This window comes from Poecilia reticulata, linkage group LG18 (assembly GCF_000633615.1).
Source record: "Poecilia reticulata strain Guanapo linkage group LG18, Guppy_female_1.0+MT, whole genome shotgun sequence".
NCBI classification, from domain to species: Eukaryota; Metazoa; Chordata; class Actinopteri; order Cyprinodontiformes; family Poeciliidae; genus Poecilia; species Poecilia reticulata.
In genome coordinates, this window is record NC_024348.1 from 9,741,794 (window position 1) to 9,764,948 (window position 23,155).

Genomic DNA, 23,155 nt, shown 5'->3' on the forward strand with positions numbered 1-23,155 from the left:
TGTGGTGTTCATGCGGTTCAAATTGACAGCATGCTAAGCAACTTATTTTCTAAGGTGCTTCTTATTGAAACCAGTGCAAAAAAAAAAAAAAAAAAGAGTTGACTTTTCTATTCTTGGTATATGAGCAACGTTGCGTATTGTCCCATTACGTGAACCGCACCGGCATGTGAACCATGATGGTTTAGTACAAATACATGCACCATTACATTTTCTTATCAAATGCAGTAGTCAAATAGGTTTATGAGATACACTAGTACTGTAACTTGAAATTAAGCTAGCATTTTACATGAAAATCCTTGAAGGTGAAACGGGAACGAAATACTGAGCAGATGGAAATAAGTAATCATTAAAGATTAAATTGTTCACTAAAACACCACCTCAAAGCATTTTTCAGAGTTTATTAATATATTCATGCTGTACATTAAAAATACATTTGAGGGCAGACAGTTTAAAGTGGTTTGCCACTTAATTATAAGCTTAAAACACCTCCACTTGTATAGTTAAAGGTTACAGTATAAAAGTCACCTATGAAATATAAATACACGTGGCGCGTTAAGTCTTCCCCTTCTACCAGACGTGTTGCATCATGTGTTTATAAAAATAAGAATCTATTCAAAGTTCCAACTTTTAGAATTTTATATGCAGACATGCACAAGGAACATTTAAAAATGGTGCTTAAATTAAAATATAAGAAGCACTATGTATTATATATACACATAAACTTACTAACATGTTGACCAGGACAGTCTTCCATAAAAATAAAAAAAAGTCCTAAAAATGCTCTTAAATACTTTGTACCACTACTGTACAATTAAAAACAAGCTTCTTTAAAGAAACGTTTCAGGCATTAAAGTAAAGGTGGAAATGTTCAAGCTAACTTTTCATTTGCAATCCCTGACAGGATTTTCCAGACTTCTCTCAGTTTCAAAGATCAGCGTTTAAATCACACCGTGTAGTGCTTTGGGTTAGTACCACATCCGCTGCATCTCCCACCTTGTGCATCCGCTTCAGCGTTCAGAATCAAAGTTCAACAGCAATGCGCGGGAAAAAAATAACAACCTGGCTCTTTCCAGCTAAAACTCCAGTTATGTTCTTCAGCCTCTGCACCAGTTGCATTTCAACTACCAAGCTTCTTTTCACGTTTGTTACTCAGTGGTCTTGCGAGCATTCTTGCTGAGGACCAAGTTCAGCTCGTTGAGCAAGTTAGGGGGCATGGCTCCCCCAACGCCTGGAATGGGCTTTTTGCAAGGCGCCTTGTTGCCAGTTTGAGGTAAAACCGGCAGTGGCGTGGGCTTCGTGTGTCTAGGCACGGATGGAGGAGGCAGCCTTTGAGGCTGGCAGATGTCCACAGAGGTTCTGCGCTGAGGAACCTCTGGGGTCTGTGATAGGTAGTCGGGCTTTAAACATTTGGGTATGGTGTTGGTTTTGAGGTGAAGACCAGAGACTTTGGTTGTCCTCAAGTCAGCGTCTCCAAGAGAAACCCTCCTGTCTGTCAACTACAGGAGAAATAAAGAAGATTCAGTTGTTCTTTTACATCTTTTAGACAACAACATGTGATGAGATGAAGATAAACTAAGTCTGAGTAATTGACTTGCCTGCGTGCTGAAGGTATGGTTGTATGACGGAACCTTGCTGGTTTCTGTTACAGCGCCTCCTCTGGATGTTTTGAGATCTCCAGTTTCTTTGGAGCCACCGGTATTCATCTGGAGATCAGACCCGTGCTAAAGAAACAGTAAGGAGCACAAACTTCAAGAAAAATAAAGACCGTTTTAAAATGAACCAAAAAAAAAAAAAAATCCCAGTTTTGTTCAGGTGGTGGTTATTAAATGCTTGTGTTTGTATAAAGTTTATACACATATATACACTTAATATATGGACTAAAGTTGCAGCACAACTATGTTTCTGTGCATCATGTATTCCGAAGTAAAATACTGACAGACAGAAAGACTTTGTGAATTGTTGCAAAGCGATTAAATTGTCATATTGTCAGGGAAAAAATGTAAAAAATAATCATTAAAAAAATGATATCTCCCTCCAACCTGTAGGAACAGAACTGCTATGCTACACTTTGTAGATTTTGCAAATGACTTTTAGCAAAGTTGCAGCTGTGACGCAAATACAGATTGATACAGACTGATGTGTAGCGATCCAGATGGTACATCATCATTCTTTCACAAATCATGCGGTAAAGCATTGAAAATTGTAACTGGCTGTTTCTGCGAGGTAACCAGGAGGAAAAAAAAAAAAAAAACAATAATCCGAACCGCCGCATCTCTTACTGTATAGAAACACTTCAGAGTTTGATAAATGTGCTTGTTAGCTGAAACTGACTTCTATTTTCACAAATTAATTTGCAATTCCTCAGAGCTCCGTTTGATTATACTTTGGTTTAAAGAAATAGGAGTCAACATTGATATCCTGGAAGTGAAAATTAGCTTTAAGTTCAATCTGGGTGCTAATTTTTCCAGAGACGGGGCAACAATCAGGTCCATGAGGTGAGGAAAAACAAAAATGCTGAAGCTGATACTTACACTTTCAGCTTTAGTGTTTTCTTTATCAGGAAATGCACAGCCCATTGCTGTGGAATAATAAACTCGTCTGGGGAGGAAGTCAGAGAAACTGCAAACCCTAACTTACATTTTTATATCTTTACAGCCAAAACAGAAAGGAAAGAAAGTGCTTTCTTATCTGATTCTGAATCCGGCGATACGGGAGACACCCAGGAGAACAAACGGCTCGTGAACCAGAACCAGAAAGTTGTAAACAGCTGCACCGCTAAAAGAAAGCTTCAGCTTTAAGAGCATAACTCAGAGGCGTCCATAAATATTAGATGGCATTACTGGATGAAGAATGCAGCGTTTGAAAGAAAAAAAAAAATGTACATGCTAATATATCTGAATAGCTCGAGTCTGCAGCCTTTTCCTTCCATTCAAATTTGCATCAATGTGGCTGGACAGCATTGAGTGAGCAACCAGCTTCTGCAAGAATGCACTTTGGAGGGTCGCACTGATTATCACAACAGGTTGGGGGAACAATTGTCAAGTCAGCACTCTTCCCCTCTGTGTCAGCCATAACATGATACAGCGCTAAACATCTTTCTTTTCTTGATTGATTTTATATTAAGATCAAATTTTCAGTGGAACTAAAGTGAAATTAAAAAGGGCTTAAGTCATATTCATCAAAAATAAACAGAAGGCAAAAAGCATGAGAGACATCAGTGTGGGACAAATGTGTTATGAATGAGCTTTACTTTTACATTTGAATTACTTAAATCATTTTGCTGCTCCACGGATGTTGTGATTTATTGAGGCGTAGCTGTACTCCCTCCAAGCACGGACACAGAGTCTGAGTGAGAAAATTCATGAAGTCCACCCGAGTTCTGATCTCTGGCTAAACCTCCACTTCCCTTTTGGAAACCACGGCGACCCCCTTGGACCGACAGGAGCTGTGCCTCCTTAACAAACCCTCATTTTCCCGCTGCGAGAACCTGTCCTTGGACCTTTACACCCTCCTCCCAGCCCCTCATCAGTACCATCACTCATTACACCTCACAGTGGAGTGAGATCCGACCAGCGCCGGTTGCTATGGAAACTGTGGGAGTACAACGCTTGCTAACAGGTAATGGAAATCACGAGAAACCCGAAGCCTCTTGTCTTACTACTTTCTGGTGCACACGTTTCCCTTTTTTGCCCTTCGCACGGGGGTCTGGTGTCCTTCCCAAGAAAGCTTCCCTGCTGGAAGCTGACAATCCTAATGTTTAGAGGATTTAGGAGGAGGATCCTAATACTTTCAGCCCGCTCCGGTCTGCTATAGATTTAGCTGTTGCCGAGCTAAAAGCGTCTCCAGAGAGCAGGGAAAGAGTGCACTGAAATAAACACCTTTAAAACAAATACTGCCTTTCCCTTTAGATCAATCTCCCCTGACAGCGTTGCCCTTTTTTTACTCGCTAACCCAAACTAAAGCACTAAAAGGCTTTTACAGTAAGTACCCGTGATAAACAGCACTGTGCCGCAGACAGGTTCCCATAAAGGAGTGCCAATACTGATTAAATGTGCTGAGCACACACACAAGAAAAAAAAACAAAAACAACTTCAGTTATTTAGATTAAAAATGAGGGAGAAAAAAGGGGGTTTCGCTTATTTATTTTAATGAGAAAATACGAGTCGCAGCAAGAAACGTTAGGAGAAGAAAAAAAAAAAAATGTCTCGAGAATATGTGGCATCCATGGCGGCTCTGCCTGCGTTTGCTTTGGCCTGCATTATTTATGTCATATGTGCTGTGTCAGCGGCTGACAGTGACAACACAGCGCTCTGTCTGGGGGCTAAGCACCACAATGTGATTGTTACAGTCGCCTTGACCTTATTTTCACAGCTTTTCCACATAAAGTGATTTATGTCATTGTTGAGTGACCTCGAAAAACTTTACAGTCCTCTGCCTGCTTTATGCGTTTAATGTGCCTTAGCAGCGCTACAGAAATGACTGATTGGGGGGTGGGGGGGGGGGCATGCAATTCATTTATTTACACCTTCTACTTCTAACAACTTTAATAGTGAAAGTACATTTATTCTGACAGTAATCCAGGGTTGTTTGTTTTTTTTTTTCTTCACTCATATAGGAGAGGGGAAGCACGCAGCCATGTTCAAAAGCTTTGGTTGGCAAGGGGGATACATATTGTGCTTCGCAAACTATTCAGCTTTACTGTATGTGACGACATTTCATACTGTACTTAAATTACTGTTTTCAAATAATCGGATGCACATTAATTCCTACCTTTTCCGACTTGAACTATTTAATTCACAAGGGAAGAAAAATTGTGTGATTTTGCTGTGATTAGCTGAAATGACTTAATCGCGATACACTCAGCCACACTATGACGTTAATGCAAACAGAAAATCAGCCAATCATACTCCAGCGACTCAAGGCGTTCAGGCATCAGTACGTGCTGAACTTGCGAGAGTTCAAATCGACAATTAAGAATAAAGACGAAAGCGTGCGTTGCATGGCTTTGAATGTTTCACGGTTGTCGGTGCAAGAAGCGCTGAATATTTTAGAAGCCGGTGAATGTTGCCCAAACATCTGTTGGGGTTAGAGAGAAACCGAAGGGAAAACACGCAGCGGGCAGTCGTGTGTGGACAGCAGCTCAAATAACTGCTCGCTACAAACGAGGTACATAAAATAAAATATCTGTGTGTGTGGCAGATAAACTACAGCAGCAGAAAACCACACTGGGTCAATTTCTTTGTCAGCTTAAAAAAAAAAAAAAAAGTAATATTGAACCTACATCTTATGCAGGCTCAATAAAGAAGGTCAATGTGAGGTTGGAAAGCTTTGTCCGGTCAAATGTAACGATTTTAACTACCACGTTCGGATAGCAGGGTTGGAATCTGGAGAAGCACGTTCAGATGCACGGATGCATCTGCATCTGAACTATTCAGGCCAGTGGAAGTGGCCTGATGCCCTACTTTTAGCAGGATGACGCAACATGTTACAAAGCTCAAATGATCTGAAAGTGGTTATTTGAACATGACAACTGGCCTGTAATAGTCTAAAGGCTTCTTCTCTATTCGCCAAAAGAGATGAGATGTACGCAGCTAAACTCAAGTTCAACGTCACAGATCTTCAGCCACCAAATCTGCAGGAGCTGTGTGATGCCGCCATGTAAAAAAATCTAATGTAAATCTATGAGGAATGTCTGGCACAAAGCTCTGCCACCAGTGCAGAGCTCATTCAAAAATATCGGCAGCACGTATCAGTGGAGACTTTTGTATAGCAATCTTTTGACAGAAGGGTAAAAGACAGATGCTGTAATGAATCGGCGTTCCATTCCAATCATTTGTCAGGGGAAGAAAATATAAGGGAGTAATGCTGACATTGAAGCTGATCCCACTGTGGCGTTACCTCTAATCCAACAAAGTGGGCTCCCTCAATATTCTGTCCAAGCTGCAACAAATAAGAAGTGGGATCAAAACGTCCTTCAAAAGTAAGTTCTTCAAACAATTCAACTTCACTTTGGAGAAGCTAAGTGTATTTCAATGCCTGATAAAAGTGGTTACATTTAATCAGTTACGGTACATTCACCTAAAAAAAAAAAAAAAAAAAGCCAAATCTGCTTCTAATATACCGTTTTTTTTTTTTACTTCGACTTCAACAATACTGTTTTGAAGTAGCACTACCCTTACTTGAGGAATAAACTTTGTCTTTTTTCTTTTCATTTTTTTAAGGACCAGAACCTAAAGGTACTTTTAAAACTTTTAGAGTGAGTATGATTACATGATTTCAACACAGAAGCCTTATAAACAAATGCTTTTTTTTAAATATTACTTTGAGCAGATGTTTTTTACTTCTACTTTTATATAAATATAAAGTCCACATTAAAAAGCAAAATTACTTTTTGTTTACTTTGAAAGTAAAAAAATTAATAAATCAAACCTAATTTTAATTTTTTTTCCCCCAAACCACAGAAGCGTAATCTAAAATTGTTCAAATGTATGCTTTTAGCTGCTTCTTAAAGTGTTTTCGTTAGCAAAACGCTAACGTGTTCTTGATGTTTTTAGCTGTGACAGATTGTACCTTCAGAGCGATGATGTCTGCCACCCAGCTGATCTGAGTCTCCCTCCTGTCACAGCAGAAGTGCCTGTGGGGTTGGAAACTTGGTCACATCACTCACAGATATTCAGCTATTTTCTACACGTCACTGCACATTATGTCTTCAAAGGGAACACCTCAGGCATTATCATAAATGGACTTGGCAAGAGGGGATTCACCATCATTAGCAGTCACCCAATTGAGTAATGTATCCACCCAACAGCCCGGATGTGAATATGCATTTCATACAGTATTTAAATGAAGGAACTAATAATGTTTTGAAAATGTATTTGTTGCATGTTTGCGAATACGAATACATGTTCTATTTATTCTATGATAGAGGAAAGCTGAATTATAATACAGAGGCAGTAATGGTCTACATCAGTCTACCTTTCAATTATACTCATTTTCTCTGCAGGAGAAACAAACTTACATGAAGGAAAAATCTGTGATTCAATGTATCAAGGCATTGGCCGTTTGAAATTAGAATGTAGTCCTAACAAAAAGATGTTTTTTTTTTTTATTTAAACTGAAATGAATTCAGGTGCATGCTCAAATTATTTTTGGTGTAAGCTAGGAAAGAGCCGAGAAGGCTGACAGAAGGTTTCTTTTAATTTCCCATTGCTGGTTTATGTTAATGTTTTGAGTTTCATACTTGACTCATATGTTACTTTGTAAAATGTTGGACTAATAATCAGCTAGGCTCTGCTTTCATGATTCCCACCACCAAACTGATTCTCATCACCCACAATGAACCCATTTAGATCATGAAGAAATCTCCATATTACTCACAAGGTTTTTATTTTTATTTTTGATTTTTCCAATATTTTACACAGACAGAGTAAAAAAAGAAGAAATCACAGCTTTAAGTTAATTAGGTTTTGAACAGGACTCACCACTGATGTTTATCTGTGTAAACTGTGAAACCCCAGCTGTAAAAAGAAGAAGATAAAAAAAGACATGGATCAGATAAAGCAATTTCTGTGCCATTAAATCTAAGAACACATTTGTTAAAATGATAAATAGTCTCAACTCATATAGTGCTCTCTAGTCATACTGACCACTCAAAGTGCTTTATACGACAGACACATTCACCCAATCACACTCACAGTGCAAGTCTAATCCTCAACCAAATGATTAACACAAATCCCCAAACTTTAAACCTATAAAAGTTGTGAAGTAAGTATGGTACGGATAGGAAAAGGTCAAAACCGTTTCACAAGCGTGTAAAGAACGGATCAGAAAAAACTCATTTTGACCGCCTGCTGCTTAACTGTGCAATTAATTAGAGCAATTCCGATGCATATGTTTATGCATGAGCACCCAATGTCCTCCAGGCAAAACACTACACACACAGCATTTGCTGCTCATCTGAATAAGCCCAAAAGTATGAAGAAACATAATGTGTAGACAAGTTAGGCTAAATGTAAAACCTCTGAAGCTTGGAGCTCACTGTGCAACACGGCTAGAACCAGACGCTTACACGCATCAAATAAAAAGAGACATCCGTTTTGGGTATCCCGCCCCCCCCCCCCATCACTGTCTGAAGTAAAGTCAGACCAAACTTCTCTTGTTTTAGGTCAGAATGACCAAAATTAGATCCAATTACAAAATGCTACAATAATAAAAGAAAGAATATGTCAAAGATGTATTTATTGCTTTCTTCAAATCGAGAAGTTTACATACATCGTACAGCTCAAGAAGGAGATGTGTTCTGTGTCCATAATGGTGTAAAATACCAAATTTCTGTGCATCAGAAACTTCCACAGCTATACATTAAAATGGGCAAAAGAGCGAAGGGGAGAACAAAGCAGGAAAAAAAAATAAGAGGCAGGGACTGAGAGCCCGCAGCTCCACTCCTGCGAGTTAAGGCAGCCGATCCAACGTCGCATCACAGTAGGCCGCTCGCAGACAGAACCCTCCCTAATGAGGTACTGAAGCGCTGGCTCTCCCCACCCTCTCAACACAACTCTCTCCATTTTCCTCAGCACTCCGTCTTTATTTCTTTATTCACCGTAATATCGCTCCCACAGCCCACTCAACAGTACATTCATGATACCACGCTGCACCATCCTCTCTTTTCTGCCCCTCTTTGCCTCCCAGTCCTTCCCTCTTATCTGTTTTTTTTTTTTTTTTCTCCCTGTGAAGCCCTGAACAATGCACCGCCACTCGCTGGACTCATTTTTCACACTTCCCCTGGCTCTGAAAATTCTGACACGGAGAAAATTATGAGGAATTATGAATACGCAACGTGAGTTATGGGGCTGGTTTCCGAAAGATTCGCTCTTTGATTCAGCAACGGAAACCCGCCGCTGCAGCTTCGGCACGTGTCGGAAGCTACGATAACAAATTAACCATTTGCGTTTGTGGAAACAGATACATGTTAAATCCTTTTCGGCAAAGTGTAAAATGAACTGGTGTGCTATGTTTCCTATGAGGAGGCAAAACGTTGTCAGCTGACAGGAACAGTGGTCCTCCTTAATGAAAACCAAATATTTTTTTTTAATAAGGGAAGAAAAGATTTGGTAAGAATGTGTGCATCATTTTCTTTTTCTAGTGCTACAGAGTCCTCAAACACATTACTCCCTCGTGTTTCCACAACAAGAAAATGGAGAATGTTTAAGCTTTGAGTGTTCACAATCAAATCCAGAAACTAAGAAGTAAACCTTTCACGTAACAATCACCGTGAATGAAAAGCACAGAAACTTATAAGTCTGAAAATACCATCCTGACTATGAAGCGTAGAAGTGCCAGCCTTGTGTTCGTGCGGCGTTCTGCTCCAAGAGGGACAGGTGCACTTCGCAAAATAAATGGAATCATGCGCCGAGGATAGGTTTTCTAAACGGGCAATTAGTCCTAATGAACATCTGTGGGCCAAGCAGTCAACAAACCTGCCTCTGATACTGCAGTTCTTTTGAGAGACATTAACCAAAATTCCAGCCGTTGCAAGAAACCATAATATAAGGAACAACCAAAACAATCAACACAGCTCAGACAGTGAGCACTTTCAAAGTGCTTGATGCTGCACATTACTAAAATCTCGATTGTATTTAGACACGTCACACAAAGATCAGAAAAACATGAAAATAATTTTAAACTGTTAGTTTTATCTTTATTTAAAAAAAACTTAAAAGTGAGGGAATGAAACATAAAAATACAGACATAAGTGTCACAGACTGCTTGCTTACAAGCAAACGGCAACCATAATTTGTCCTCGAGAAGAAAACTGGTGATCCTTTCCAACATCAAGTAGCTTTAGACTTTAATTTCACAGCAGCTCCAGACGCACTTAAACGGAACAAAGTTCATTTTTGCCACATTCGATTCAAGTTCTTTAGGTGAACGACAATATTATGTTCTGGCGCTCTCAGGAAATACTGACGGCGTTCATGAATTCTCTCATTGTGTTCGTGCGCTACATTGTACGCACTGGAATTCTAATTTGCTGGGAATTGTTTAAGAAGATGCGCCGACTCCGGAAGATAAAACTGTCAAGATCCTATCTATTTCACAACAAGAGACGTTTCTCTTTAAACTGACTGCAAGTCTTTCACAGCGTGGTGAACACCGCTTTCACTTCAGAAGGACTTTCCCTCCCTTGGATGTTCCTTTTTATTCCCAGTCACGTTACTGACACGCTGCAAATTTTCCTAATTATTTGTGAAATGTTCCACGGGGCTTCTTTTGAACCTCACACAGTTTTATCGCGCTTTTGCTGGCTTTGTTACAGACTTTTTTTGATCTGTGTTGCTGGAATCAAATCCTACATAAGACAAAAGCTCACAGAGGTTCAATGTGTTTTCTTTGTACATTTTTATTTTTTATTTATTTTTTACCGTTTATAGATGTTTTTTAATTATATATATATATATATATTTTTTTTTTTTTTTTTCAGCACACACACAATCCGGTATTTTATTTTATTTTTTTTAAATCAAGGTAATTAAAAAGATGCTATTAATTTTAAACTGGATAATTTACTTCACAAGAAATAGAGGCAAGCAAAGGCAAAAATAGGAATATATCGCAACTGAGATCGTCGTTGTGATATTTACCAATCGCCATTGCAGAATTTCATAACATTGAGCTACCTTATCCTGAGCGAACGGTACAAGCAATTCTTGCCAATACTGACTGCGTATAGCGATATCGCTCTGTTAAATTTCCAATGTATTGTACAGGTATATCTCATATAGTACTAAGGTCTCCTGGAGAATAAAAAATTGTAGAAGTTTATTTGTTTATTTGTTGCTGCTAACCCTGTGTAAGATTGTAGTCGAAAAAGTCAAATAAAAGTCGAGGCGATGGGCTTTTTCTGTAGATGTTAGGCTGTTGCTACTTTTTTTTCCCTTTGATGTTTTTCTCCTTTTTTCTCAGCATTCCAACTTTATTCTTGAAAACATCAACAATTTTCTGAACAGAAAAAAAAAAATTAAATTAACCACCATTTTCTTTTCTTTAAGCGAAACCCAACAACTCTTTCCCTTAAACAAGGCCGGGCAGAATTCAACATTTATTTCGCCACCGGGCAAAATAAAGAGAAGAAGAAAATGGTGAGGGAGTTAAGAACCACGAAGAAGACCTTGCATTGCATGAGTTGCATGGCAGTCAGTTGTAAAGCATGTTGATCCAACCTAGCATTGGTTGGATCAAAATCCAATGCAACATGCAGGATACGCAGGATGATGAGGGATTCAATAACTGTTAGAAAATTGCACTAAACTCTGGTATTTTACAGTCACCAAATCTCTATTACGACCAGTAGATGCCAACAGTGATGCCAGAAAAGATGCACTTTTCCCCCCCTACTGTCGCAAATGTCAACATGAGGAGCTCACTAAACCCAACTGGGACTTTAACGGGAACTGTGCGGTTTGGTCAGATGAGAACAAGACTGAGCTTTTATAGATGATCCAAACAACAACACCAACAAATGTGGCCACTACTTGTATTTAAAGCTCGTCTTAAAACCCATCTATTTTACTTGGCTTTCAACTCCAGCGGGATCTAGTTTTAAATTGTATGTTGTTTTTAATCTGGAAGAGTTTTTATTTTTATTTGCTCATAGATTTGTCAGAAAGGTTCATGTCATTCAAATGCAAAAACTGGACAATTAATTAACGTAGCATTCTACCGTGAATCCCTGACATTCATGTTTATGTTAAAGCTCATTATTTAACGCCTCCTTGCTCACATGTTGCTCCAAATGTTCGATCTACGTCTATAATAACTTTAGGTTTTAATTGGATTTCTGTCAACGCCACTCCACTTCAGCTGCACCAATTTACCTCACAGGTAAAAGATAACAGTGAACATGCAATGCAACAAGTGCAACCGAGATAAAATTCTATATATATGCTTTTTTTTTGTTTAGACATGTTTAGACTTCAGGATTCAGAGAAAATGTTACTGCTCACTTGGATGGAGGTTTGAGCTTTTTCTTCAGGCCCAGGTAACATTTTACCATCTTCAACTGAATCTCTTTCTCCGCTTTAGTGTTCTGGACAAAAATAAGAAAGAAACATTATAGAACAGACAAGAGAAATAAGACACATTTTGGCAATAAAAACGTATGTAAAAAGAAAACACGACGAGCTAAACTAAAATCACCAAGTAACAATCACAGAAAAGGCAGCAATCAGTTTGAATCATTACCGGCAAACCCAATCCTCCGACTGCCAAAGAACAAAGTGAAGGAGAACAAAGCAAACAAAATCAAAGTTAGAGCTTTGCTTCTGACACCTACACATCAAAACCCACACCCCGTTCTCCGTTTCATCCAGCGTAATTTGCACTAAATACAGACCTGGCAATAATTGCAGAGGCCAAAGAATATCAATTAAATTGCAGTAACACTTCTAATTTACCGTGTATTTATGCAGTAATTAGCCACATTCTTCTGCAACCTCATATTTAGAGAAACTCGCAGAGCAAGAACTCCCCTCTCTCTTTCTCACACACACACACACGGATATATATTTATATATATATTGTTCCTACTCATTTTGCCTCCTACCTACACTACCCCCTCCCACCCTACAGGCAGCCCTTCCATCAATTATTAACACTTCTTCACACTCCTTTACGAATCCCATGTTTCAACTGCAGAAATGTGCTGAGAAGAAAAGCCCTCCAGGGAACTCGATCCTGCTGGTCCTCTCTCCCGCAAATTCTGCACTCTTTCTTTTTGTTTAAAAAAAAAAAGGGGGGAAAGAAATATGGAGCCTGCTGCCATGAGTATGTTTTATTTTCCTCTGTAATTTAAAAATCTAAGAACTCCACACTACGCTCAGGGATATATGAAACAGATACACGAGATGTCACAGAGACTGGCTGGGTTTGGGTCTATTAGGTTGCAGTGATGTATGCTCGCCCCACTGTAGCTAGCGCTTGTGTTTTTTTTTTCCTAAGAAGTTTCTAAACCTTTTTTTTATATATTTCCTTGGGATGTCAGTCCTCCAAAGGACTAGGATTCGCGAGCAAGTAAAAAAAAAATCCCAAATGGTTAAAAGTCTTTACTGGGGGAATGTGACAGCGTGTGAAGCCGATACTAAAAAAAAAAAAGGGKGGGGACCGGGGGTACTTACTTTGATGTCCCTGTAAAGAAGCAGTTTCTCTGAACGAAGTACAACGTACTTGTCCTGGAATTTGTGACCCGAGAGCAATTTGGAGGATCCATCGCTGAACTTCAGATAGTCGCTCTTTAGAAACAGTCTCGGATCTGTTGGAAAAAAAAGAAAAAAGAAAAAAAACAGTATTGGAAAATAGAGCATCTATAGATTTATTGTGCCTCGCAAACATAAAGCTAACAGTAGAATGTCTCCACATTCAAATGTATTTTATTGAGATTCTATGTTGCGCTTAAATGAGAAGTATACAAGCGTATACAAGCATGTATACGCTTGTATACATGCTATACAAGCGTATAGCATGCATTTGAAACGAGGTCCCTTGAGTCAATATCTTCCACTAAGTTTTGTTGAACTTTGGGAGTGTGTCATATATAGCTAAATTAGTTTTTCAAAAATGCAAGTCAGATTTCACATAGAACATCTGGGAGTCTCTTTTTACCATTACTTATAACATTTAGCCAAATTAACCTAGTTAGTATTGCTTTGAATATATACATCTGTAATTTAGTTATAGTTTAGAAATATGATGTATATTGATACTACTGTATTTTCCACACTATAAGGCGCACCGGACTATAAGGCGCACCTTCAATGAATGGCCTATTTTAAAACTTTTTTCATATATAAGGATATACAGTATAAGCATTATAAGGCGCATAGAATAGACGCTTCAGTTTGGGTTGCCGATTTGTACTCTATTATTAGACATCCACATTTGTAAGGAAGTGGTACTTTATATAGTAGTCTGCCCCAGTCATTGTTTCACTCACGGTGTTGGTGTTGCGATATTGTGCCCAACTGTTTCCTGGGTAACACAGACCAACCAAGACGCTGCCGCCGCAGTCTCCGTCTCTGTCTCTCTTCCCCCGCCCCTCCACCCCCCCTGGCTTTAAATGTATTATCAACTATCCCAGCATGCACCGCGCACTTCTTCTTCTTCTACGGCGGAAAATGAAGTCGGAGGCTGCTTACTGTAGGTGCTAGACATGTTGTGGTTCAACACTGGTCCATATATAAGGCGCACCGGATTATAAGGCGCACTGTAGGCTTTTGAGGAAATTGAAGGTTTTTAGGTGCGCCTTATAGTGCGGAAAATATGGTAATTTCATTCTAGTTTAACATTTATGTTTGTGTTGTAATAGTCTTTTCGTTCTAACCAACGGTTCCACAAGTTAATATCTACCGATATTAATCGATATTAGCTAAAGCTACTTTTAGCTAACGCAAATTAGCAACAGCTTTCCACTGCTTATTGGTCACTTTTTGGCGGTGAATCGTTTTGCTCTTTACTTACAGATGTCAGAGTATTGTACTAACCCTTCATTTCTTCTGGGCAAAACACTCAAAACATTATGTAAATATTGGATCTCGTGACACTTTCCTGAGGAGGATTTTGTAATGTATTACTGATAATAAACACAATAACACAGTTCCTGGTCGCACAGTGACTAATGCATGAGATTTACTGTAAGGGCTTCATTGACATCACACTTTACCTTTTCCTCCAGCCATTCTTTTGGCACCTGCAAATTTCTTTATAACAAGAAAAGCAGAGCTCGGGCAGTCCAAGGTGCTCCACTCCAGCACCTGCTCTAGAATCTTTTCGCTGTGGTGCAGCGGACGCTCTGTTGAAAAACAACAAACCTTGTGATAGTTATTGTGATAGGGAACGTAACAGATCCCCCAAAAAGCAACAACAAAGCCATTCTTGTCTTCTGACCTCGCTCGAATTCGACACGCAAGGCACCGATTCACACCCAGGACGAACACATGTAAACCAAGCGACATTATGATCTTGTTGTTCCTCCCATTGTCATTAAAGAGCAGTTTAAATTATCTACATCATATCAGGAGCTGATTATAAAAACACACTCATGTGAAAAATAGACCTATTATCTCCTCCTAATTGGTGAACAGGGGTGCATGCTGTCAGCCAAAAAAAAAGCTGATAATTTGTGTACTACCTCCTCTGCTCTGATGATTCCATTTCTACACCCCCGTGTTTTTCATAACCAAAGGAGGTAAAGGGAGCCACAGTGGCATAACTTATTAATAACACAGAGCTTATCTCAGAGCTGGAATCTCTGCAGACCCGGGCCGCGGAATTAGTTCCTCTTTTCCCAACAAATATTAGCTCCCCCCAGCCCCCCTTTTTCTGCCCATTGTTCTCGTTAACCGTGCTTATCTGAAGCTATTCACCAAGATGACTAATTAACGTACTCCCTCTCCCTTATTGTGGTTTTTATGAGCAAAACCTGTCGAGCCGCAGCCTTTCAAAAATGCCTCGACTGTTTATCCTTCCAGAGACGTGCTGGTTTTGGCGTGGAAAATATTCGGATCTGTCAGCAAATATATAAATATATATGTTTAGCATTCAACACACCTTCCCTGTTAGGAGAGGACGGCATGTCCTCTGGAACTTTTTTTGAGAAGGAAAATAAACACAAGAGTGAGGTGTAAACTCCAAGTGAACTGATGAAAAGTGCACGGGGGACGGGCGAGCTAAGCAGCTTTGTGACGAATCCGACTTTCCTCTTTGTGCGGTTCTCTTCTACGATCAAATGGTGAAGTGCGAAGCACAAGGAGCTGTCGTTGCCTATTAATGTGAGATGAGGCGGGTCAGCTCTCTAGGTCGATCATGCAGGAAAGATGAAGGTAATCTATGACATACGACGGCACCGATGATTAATTAATGTGCATATCATCAGACCAATGATGCTCGGATAATTTCTCAGCGTGCCGCCGCGTTCACACAGACGCCGGTTCATTAAAGAGATGGCATAATCTCCTAATCGCCAGGCCAACGAATGAGGGTCTGTTCTTTCCACGAGCCGTGAAACAAAATGCCAACCTTAAACGGTAACGTGACACTAATTGGACACAAAGTGGACCACAGGAGAAAGTTAAAAGCTTGGGCGTTTGTTGCTCAGGGATTCAGTGAGTTTAATTGTGGGATATATAATTAATTATTCTTTCAATATAGTAAGGTTATGATGTGATGCATTTAGGAATGCACAAGTGCTGAGTACACGTTTTATGTCAGGAGTCAGTGATATTACAGAATCAAGTTTAGAACAGATATTTCTCTGCTGGTCATCTTTTAGTATGATACCTGGGAAAATTTTTTAAAATAAAATCAAAGGCTTGTTAAAAAAAATGACCTACTTAGAACCAGTTATTTAAAAGAAATTGCATATGTTGAGGATGGAGCGAGAAAAATAGTTCTAATTCCAAACAATATCGTATTTTTACACATTTATTCAGACCTACAGAGTAGTTACTCGTCAACTTTTGACACCTTGTCTTCTCTCGCTGTCTGAAGGTAAACTGGACCAAAGCTTGTAGGTCTGTTAACATGACCAAAATACTTTTTTTATTAAATGTAACAGTAATGAAAGAAAGAATATTTCAAAGATGTGTTTAATAAGGTCTACATACATTTGCACAGCAGCTGATAGCACTGTGTCAAATATTTTATTTATTAAATTCCCTTCTCACCCTCCGCGGGTAGTCTCTCTCTCTTTCTCTCTTTCTACCTCTCTCTCTATCTCTCATCCTCTGAGCTCGGGTCCTCTACCAGAGGCCTGGGAGCTTGAGGGTTCCTCCAGTATCTTGGCTGTGCCTAGAACTGCACATTTCTGGACTGAGATGTCTGATGTTGTTCCTGGGATCTGTTTGAGCCACTGCTCCAGTTTGGGGGTGACTGCCCCGAGGGCCCCGATGACCACAGGCACCACTGTGGTCTTCACCTTCCAGGCCTTTTCCAGTTTCTCTCTGAGGCCCTGGTATTTCTCCAGTTTCTCGTGCTCCTTTTTCCTGATGTTGTAATCACTTGGTATTGCTACATCCACCACAACAGCTTTCCTCTGTTGTTTATCCACCACCACAATGTCTGGTTGGTTCACCATTGCCATTTTGTCTGTATAGCTCAATGGATAAGTCACCAGTCTTCACCCGGGAGACCCGTTTGAATCCAGGCCCCAGCCTGGATCCAACATATCCAGTATAAACTATGCAATTCATTTCTATGCATCTATATTTGTATCTACACACAGACTTGAGTTATATATATGTTTTCATATTGATCTTCCAACCTTATACACATTTTTAATCTTGGGTGATTTAACACTTTGTGCACATTAACTAGCACTTTGCTACCCAGTTGCTTACTTGCTTAATAGTTAAATAAAATGGACTAACTGCATGTGTGCTGTAAATCTTGCCCTTGAGTTACAACATAAGGTAATAAGTTGACTAAGTTTAAGAAACAATGTGAAGTCCTCAGAATGACTATAATTCATAGGCACAAAATAATCTTTTAAAAGTCAAACCAGGCATCAGTTTATTGAAGCAGTCGACTCGGCTCTAACACCATTTAAATTACAAAAAATGTTTTAATTTAAAAAAATTAAAACAAAGATTTTTGGAAATTTACATTTTTGGAAATGTAAATTTCCAAAAATGTTGCAATTCCCTCTTAAACATTATTCCAAAGGAGCTCGGTCTTATAAATGCACCAAGTATTCAAAGCGGAGGAAATCCTGCTGTCCCTGACAAAATATCTCAGCATTGACTAAGCGTCCTTAGCCCAGGTTTGCAGAACGCACGAGGAAAAAGTTCATGCAGTGCTTCGAGCAAAAAAAACAAAACAAAAAACAAACACTGCAGGACCTGACAAAATTAATCATGAAAGCAATTTTTGTAATTATATTTCAGGTGCAAAAAACAAAGAGGGCTACTGAAAAAACATGCGAATGAAAAGCACATTATGAGACTACGGTTTCATGTAATGACTTGAAAAGACAAGACTGACATTGATAAGAACAATAATAATTTTTTTCTAAATATTGAATCCTAACCGTTTGAGGTCAATTAATAGCGACCTTAACTGTGGAAAGTGTTTTAGATGTTGGTTTTGGATTCTTTTAAAATCTTATGAATGAGTCGCTGTCGCACTTTTGGGGAACTGGTCAGCCAATCGCAGGTTCAGTACCGTTCCACGTTTTCTCCATTTCCAGAATGATAAATGTCACCGACTTTGCTTCTCCTCTTGATTTATTTACTTTTCTTAATATGGGCATAATGCCTTGCTTTTTGACTTTATGCTGTCAGACAGATCCCATTTAAGCAATTTCATTATCCTAAAGGTCACATAGTAATCAGGCACGGCTGTGGCGAGTGAAACTGAACTTCACTCTCCAAAGCTGTGGGCTAAAACCATTTCCAAAATAAGACCAGGTTACTTTTAAAAGCTTTTATATGTTATTTATATGTTAATGGAAAGAAGTAAATCATTTTGATATTTGGTCAAGTTATCAGAAACTGAAGAAATCTGCAAAAGGGGAAATACTTTTACACAGCACTGTAACTTAGGCCTAGCTGAGATTTTCAGTGAAATGTATTTAAAGAAACTATAATATAATATGGACTCATATACAAAAAGGTTCTGGTTAAAATACAGCAATGTGATGATAAAAGATTATTGTGTTTTTAGATTTTATTATACTTTTAGATGTAAACATGTTTTATAAATGAGCATGAACTGAACTGTACATAAGTTTTGATCTCAATATGACTACAGTATTTCATTGCAATACTGTATAAATGAATTCCACTTATTTGAATTGTAGCTGAACCAAAGTTTCTGCTTTGTAATTGGAGTCAAATTAGACCCCATTTGAAAGAAAATGAGCTTTTTCTTCTTTGTTCTAAATAAAAAGTGTCATTTTTTATGCCAAAGTTGTTTATTTCCTGACTTCCTTGCTCTTCTAAGCCTTTTTTTCTAGAACGCATAAATTTATTTGACAAGTCATATCAAGCACCCCTTAATACGATGCAACCCGAATTGCACCATTAGAGTGATATTAATAAGCAAAACAAAAAAAAAAACTGAAAATCTTGCATACCTAGTTCTCCATTTTCTATAACTTCAAAGGCGGTCCACAAGTCATCTGCCTGAAAGGTGTCGTTTCTCATACTCAGCGCAGTTTCTGCGAGCTCGCAGGACCGCATACTTGGAGAGAGCTACCACAAACAAAAACAAAAACAAAAAAGTATCACAAGGAGAAAATACCATAAAAAAACATGGATTTATGCAAATTGATTCATTGTACAACAAGGAGAAAACTGCCACCAAACTTTTCTCTTTTCTCTGCAGCTTTTGTCTGAACGTAAACCCTCTCAAGGATTGCGGAAAACATTAGATTGGAGTCTGTGACCTTCAACTGCCAGCGCCCCACGGAAAACGCAATTACTTGCACAATTTAAGCAGATTTCTTTGATTAGTTTGTTTTTGATTCATTTCAGTGGCAGTAATCCCACCAGGTTAAACCACAGATGTCTCAGCCTTGTTCCATCAACCTCCATTTATTGTTCAGCCCACTCTTTCACCCTCGACAACCTCCATCCGCTCTTGCTCTCTCTTACTTCCCCCCTCCCGCCCTTTTACATCGGGGCTTCCACAAAGCAGCGGCCTATGCATAAGACACACACGCTCACCTTTATTAAGCAGCATTGCTCCGGCTCACGCTTTTCCAGATACACCTCGAAGATCAAATCCCCTGCTGGGCAGAACTGGAGAGAAAGGATGAGGAAGGGGGGCAGAGGGGGGGAACTGCATCAGTCAAGTGATTTGTTGCTTTGTTTACAGAAATTCAGCTCCAACGCAGTAAAGCGGAAAAACTAGAGAAGAGTGAGAGAAATTGTTAAAAGTAATTGTAAGAGCCAGAGGGCTTCTCTTCAAAGCAGGAGGAAAAATAAAATGTAATGTGGATAAAAAGCCAAACCGACTAAAGAAGAAGGGGCAGAGGTCAAAAGCTCCAATCCAAGTACAAATCTTCACTCGAGTGTCACATTGAAGCGAGCTGAGTTTGAGGAGATTTAGAGGGCACGCCTGAAGACGCGTGTGTTCGCTCCCCTGCTTTTGTTATGACAGGAAAAAAAAGGTTAAGTGCCAGAAAATGGCCCTGTGGTCAATAAAGACCCTCGGGTCGAAACAAAACCTAAAAAGTCAAATAAATAAAAGGTGTTTAAAAATTTGTAGGTTTATGAAAATAAATGAAAAAAAAGATTTTTTGGGGGGCGGGGGGGGGTTCACTGTTGAAGAAGCTAGGGAAACGTTGAACGCTAAAGCTACTGAAGTCAGATCCAGCTGAGCGGGAGAATAAAGCACGTAAAGAGCAGAAGAATCATGTTTTACAAAAAAATAAAGCAATCTGGATGTTTACTTCATGTTGAAATGGTAGTAAGAATTTCTAATCCTACATTTCACCATGGTGGTCGTTTCATCTCTGCTACATTAGTGCTAGTTTATAAAGCCTAGAGAAAAGGAGGCGAATGAAGCTGACAAACAGTGTCTCAGTCAGAGCAGAGACCTGCAACACACAGAATATGCTCAATAGTCAATTCCACAATTTCTCACTGCTTTGACTCAGTGTCATCTACCATTATTTTGTTTCTTTTACCACAGCAAAATATGTTCAACCATATAACAGTCTGTCAATATTGTGGTTTTAAGGAGTTCTAATGCTTTTGCATGACCCCATCTACAACCAGCTTGGCCACTATCATCTCCCTTTTCATTGTTTGTTAAAGAAATTATAATCAGGATTTTAGCTAATGAGGATCTTACTAGATTTTAATGAATGAAAAGTGGGTGGAAGAAGCTCTCAGATATTCTGATTACAATTGAATCTTTTTCAATAACTTGAAGTCTTGACTGGTGCTCTCTGCTCTTTTGCAAGAAATCGAACAAATCCGAGTCGTGTGATCTTACACGTTTTCAATTCAGTGACCACTGTTTTCAAGGAACAAAAAAAATACCTGATCAAAATATCCCTGGTTTAAATGTACATGTAGCTGATGGAGACTGCCATTGTTAAACAGTAATTCATTTGCATAAATGCCGACACGCCTTCCTAATGTGTCGGCTTAAAATTCCCTCAAGTCAAATACGTATTTTTAATAAAGTTGTATTCTAGACAACGATGCCGTGTTTCCAAGGTTCTGGGGACTTTGGAAATCTCTCTCGCCAGAAAAATGGAGAACTAAGTGAGCATGAAGAGGTTCCTTTTTCCTTAGCTACCTTGAAATTGCAGTTACATTCCCTTTGTCATTTCAATGGGCAGGTGAACCAAGGTCCATTAATGGCTTGAGCTGTCTTATAATAAGAGGGATAGGGCCCCTCCTGACTCCTGTGGCCCAAAAATGACTCGGAAATTACAGTCATTTAAACCAATGGAGCAAAAAGCTGTAATTGTGAAAATGTCACATGCGGATATGGAGCCACGTTGTTACGCTCTGTTCTCTTTTCCCTCTCTCCTTTCTATTCACGTTTTGTGTGAAGGCCGCAAGATCTCTTTGAGACCGCTGAATCTGTGGCGCTGCGAGCGAAGGAAATTAGACAGAATCAAGGCATTTTTGTAGTTAATTAAAGCTAACGCCGTGCTGGTCGTGAATGCAGGTTATCGATTTTAGAGCTTAAAAGGCATGGCACCTGCCTTGCTCCTCATTATGTCGCTGATTCACTTTACTCCTCACTGTACGCCGAGCTGTCCTGTCCTCTAAAGGATGCTTGCCCATTCCCTTCCATTAATCAGAACCTTTCAGGACCTGGCCTGCAGAATACAGAGCTGTGAAAATGTGTTTGCTTCCTTTTGGATTTCTGCTGTTTTTTTTGTCACTTTTTAATTGTGTCATTACATCAAACCAATTGTTAAATTAGACCAAGACAATCTGATGAACACAAAAAGAAAATGTTAATTGACAAAAAAAAAAAGAAAAAAAAAAGAAAAAAAGATCAAAACCTTCCCAACTTGGCCCCAGTGTAAAAAACAAAACTACCCCCTTTGCTAAAACATTATTTTTATTTCTTTTTAAGAGTTATTAGAGTATGTGCGTTATTATCTACAAATTGAAACAGCGGCAAACTTCATCAAGGTTGGCCGGCCTCACAAAATCGCTCCAAAAGTACATCACTGACTCGATCCAAGAGCTCAAAAAGAACATCTGAAGAACTTTGTCATCATCAGTGTTCATGATTACATAATGCGAAAGAAATGCTTCCTTTTGTCAAAAAATGCTGCTCACGATTGAAAGGACATTTGGTAAAATATTCTGTGGACGGATGGGCCAGTACTGGAACCTTTAGAAGCCGAAATAAAACTAATTTTGAGTCAAAATTGGCAGTGTTACCGTCGTGTTCTGGGTCTGCTTTGTTGCTTTAGGTCCGACTGATGAAGCCATGAATTTTGCTCTATATCCCGAAAATACAGGAGGAGGTTTTCTGGTCATCAGGTCAGAAATTTGATCTTAACCACACTTGGGTAGAGCAGCAGGACAACAAACCAATTCACACCAATGGATTCATCTCTGACAACATAAAATGAAAATCTTGTGGTCAAGTCAAAGTCTGCATGGTGCTGCTAAAAACCCTTCAATTCATACAACCGTGGTAAATAAATGATCCCGGGGGGGGAGTACTTATTTACTTATTTAAAAAAGTCTTGCTGGATTGTCTACCTTTTTTTTCCACCAAAAAATTTAAATAAACATTTCAAAACTATTTATTGGATTTGCTTGAATGAACTTTAGAACTAAAATTTGTTTGCAAAATTTTAGGCCAACAAGGAAGCAATCTGCAACATGTTTAGCAACCTTTCAGTCCAAAAAGGTCGAAGATCTCTAGATGTACTCCCCAGACGGTATTCCTAATTGGTGGTTCAGATTCAATATTTAGACAACTGCCAATGAATCAACATTTGCACAAGCACTGCTCTAATATTTCTCTACGGCTACAATAACACTGAATGGAAGATTGGCATGGCATGTCAGCACTTAGCTGGACGTGCAGCTGAGTGTAAGTGCAGCCTAACTGAGCAACTCAAAACAGCTTCAGAGGTAACTAAGTAAAGAATAAAAGCGACTTAATGTCTCATTTG

The 23,155-nt window shown here is 39.1% G+C and overlaps 1 protein-coding gene across 2 annotated transcripts in view; it reads right to left on the reverse strand.

The window, feature by feature from the left end:
* Positions 1–383: 383 nt before the first annotated feature.
* The window catches only part of arap2 (ArfGAP with RhoGAP domain, ankyrin repeat and PH domain 2), a 130,621-nt gene continuing 107,849 nt past the window's right edge, over positions 384–23,155 (reverse strand). For both annotated transcript variants that reach the window (XM_008435470.2, XM_008435469.1), the window contains exons 25-33: positions 19,716–19,790; positions 19,124–19,241; positions 14,714–14,842; positions 13,173–13,306; positions 12,003–12,085; positions 7,482–7,517; positions 6,571–6,634; positions 1,596–1,721; positions 384–1,496 (exon numbers count right to left, since the gene is read on the reverse strand). In XM_008435470.2, coding sequence (XP_008433692.1) covers positions 1,146–1,496; positions 1,596–1,721; positions 6,571–6,634; positions 7,482–7,517; positions 12,003–12,085; positions 13,173–13,306; positions 14,714–14,842; positions 19,124–19,241; positions 19,716–19,790 — 1,116 coding nt within the window. In that variant the 3' untranslated portion in view covers positions 384–1,145. The remainder of the gene's footprint in view (positions 1,497–1,595; positions 1,722–6,570; positions 6,635–7,481; positions 7,518–12,002; positions 12,086–13,172; positions 13,307–14,713; positions 14,843–19,123; positions 19,242–19,715; positions 19,791–23,155) is intronic.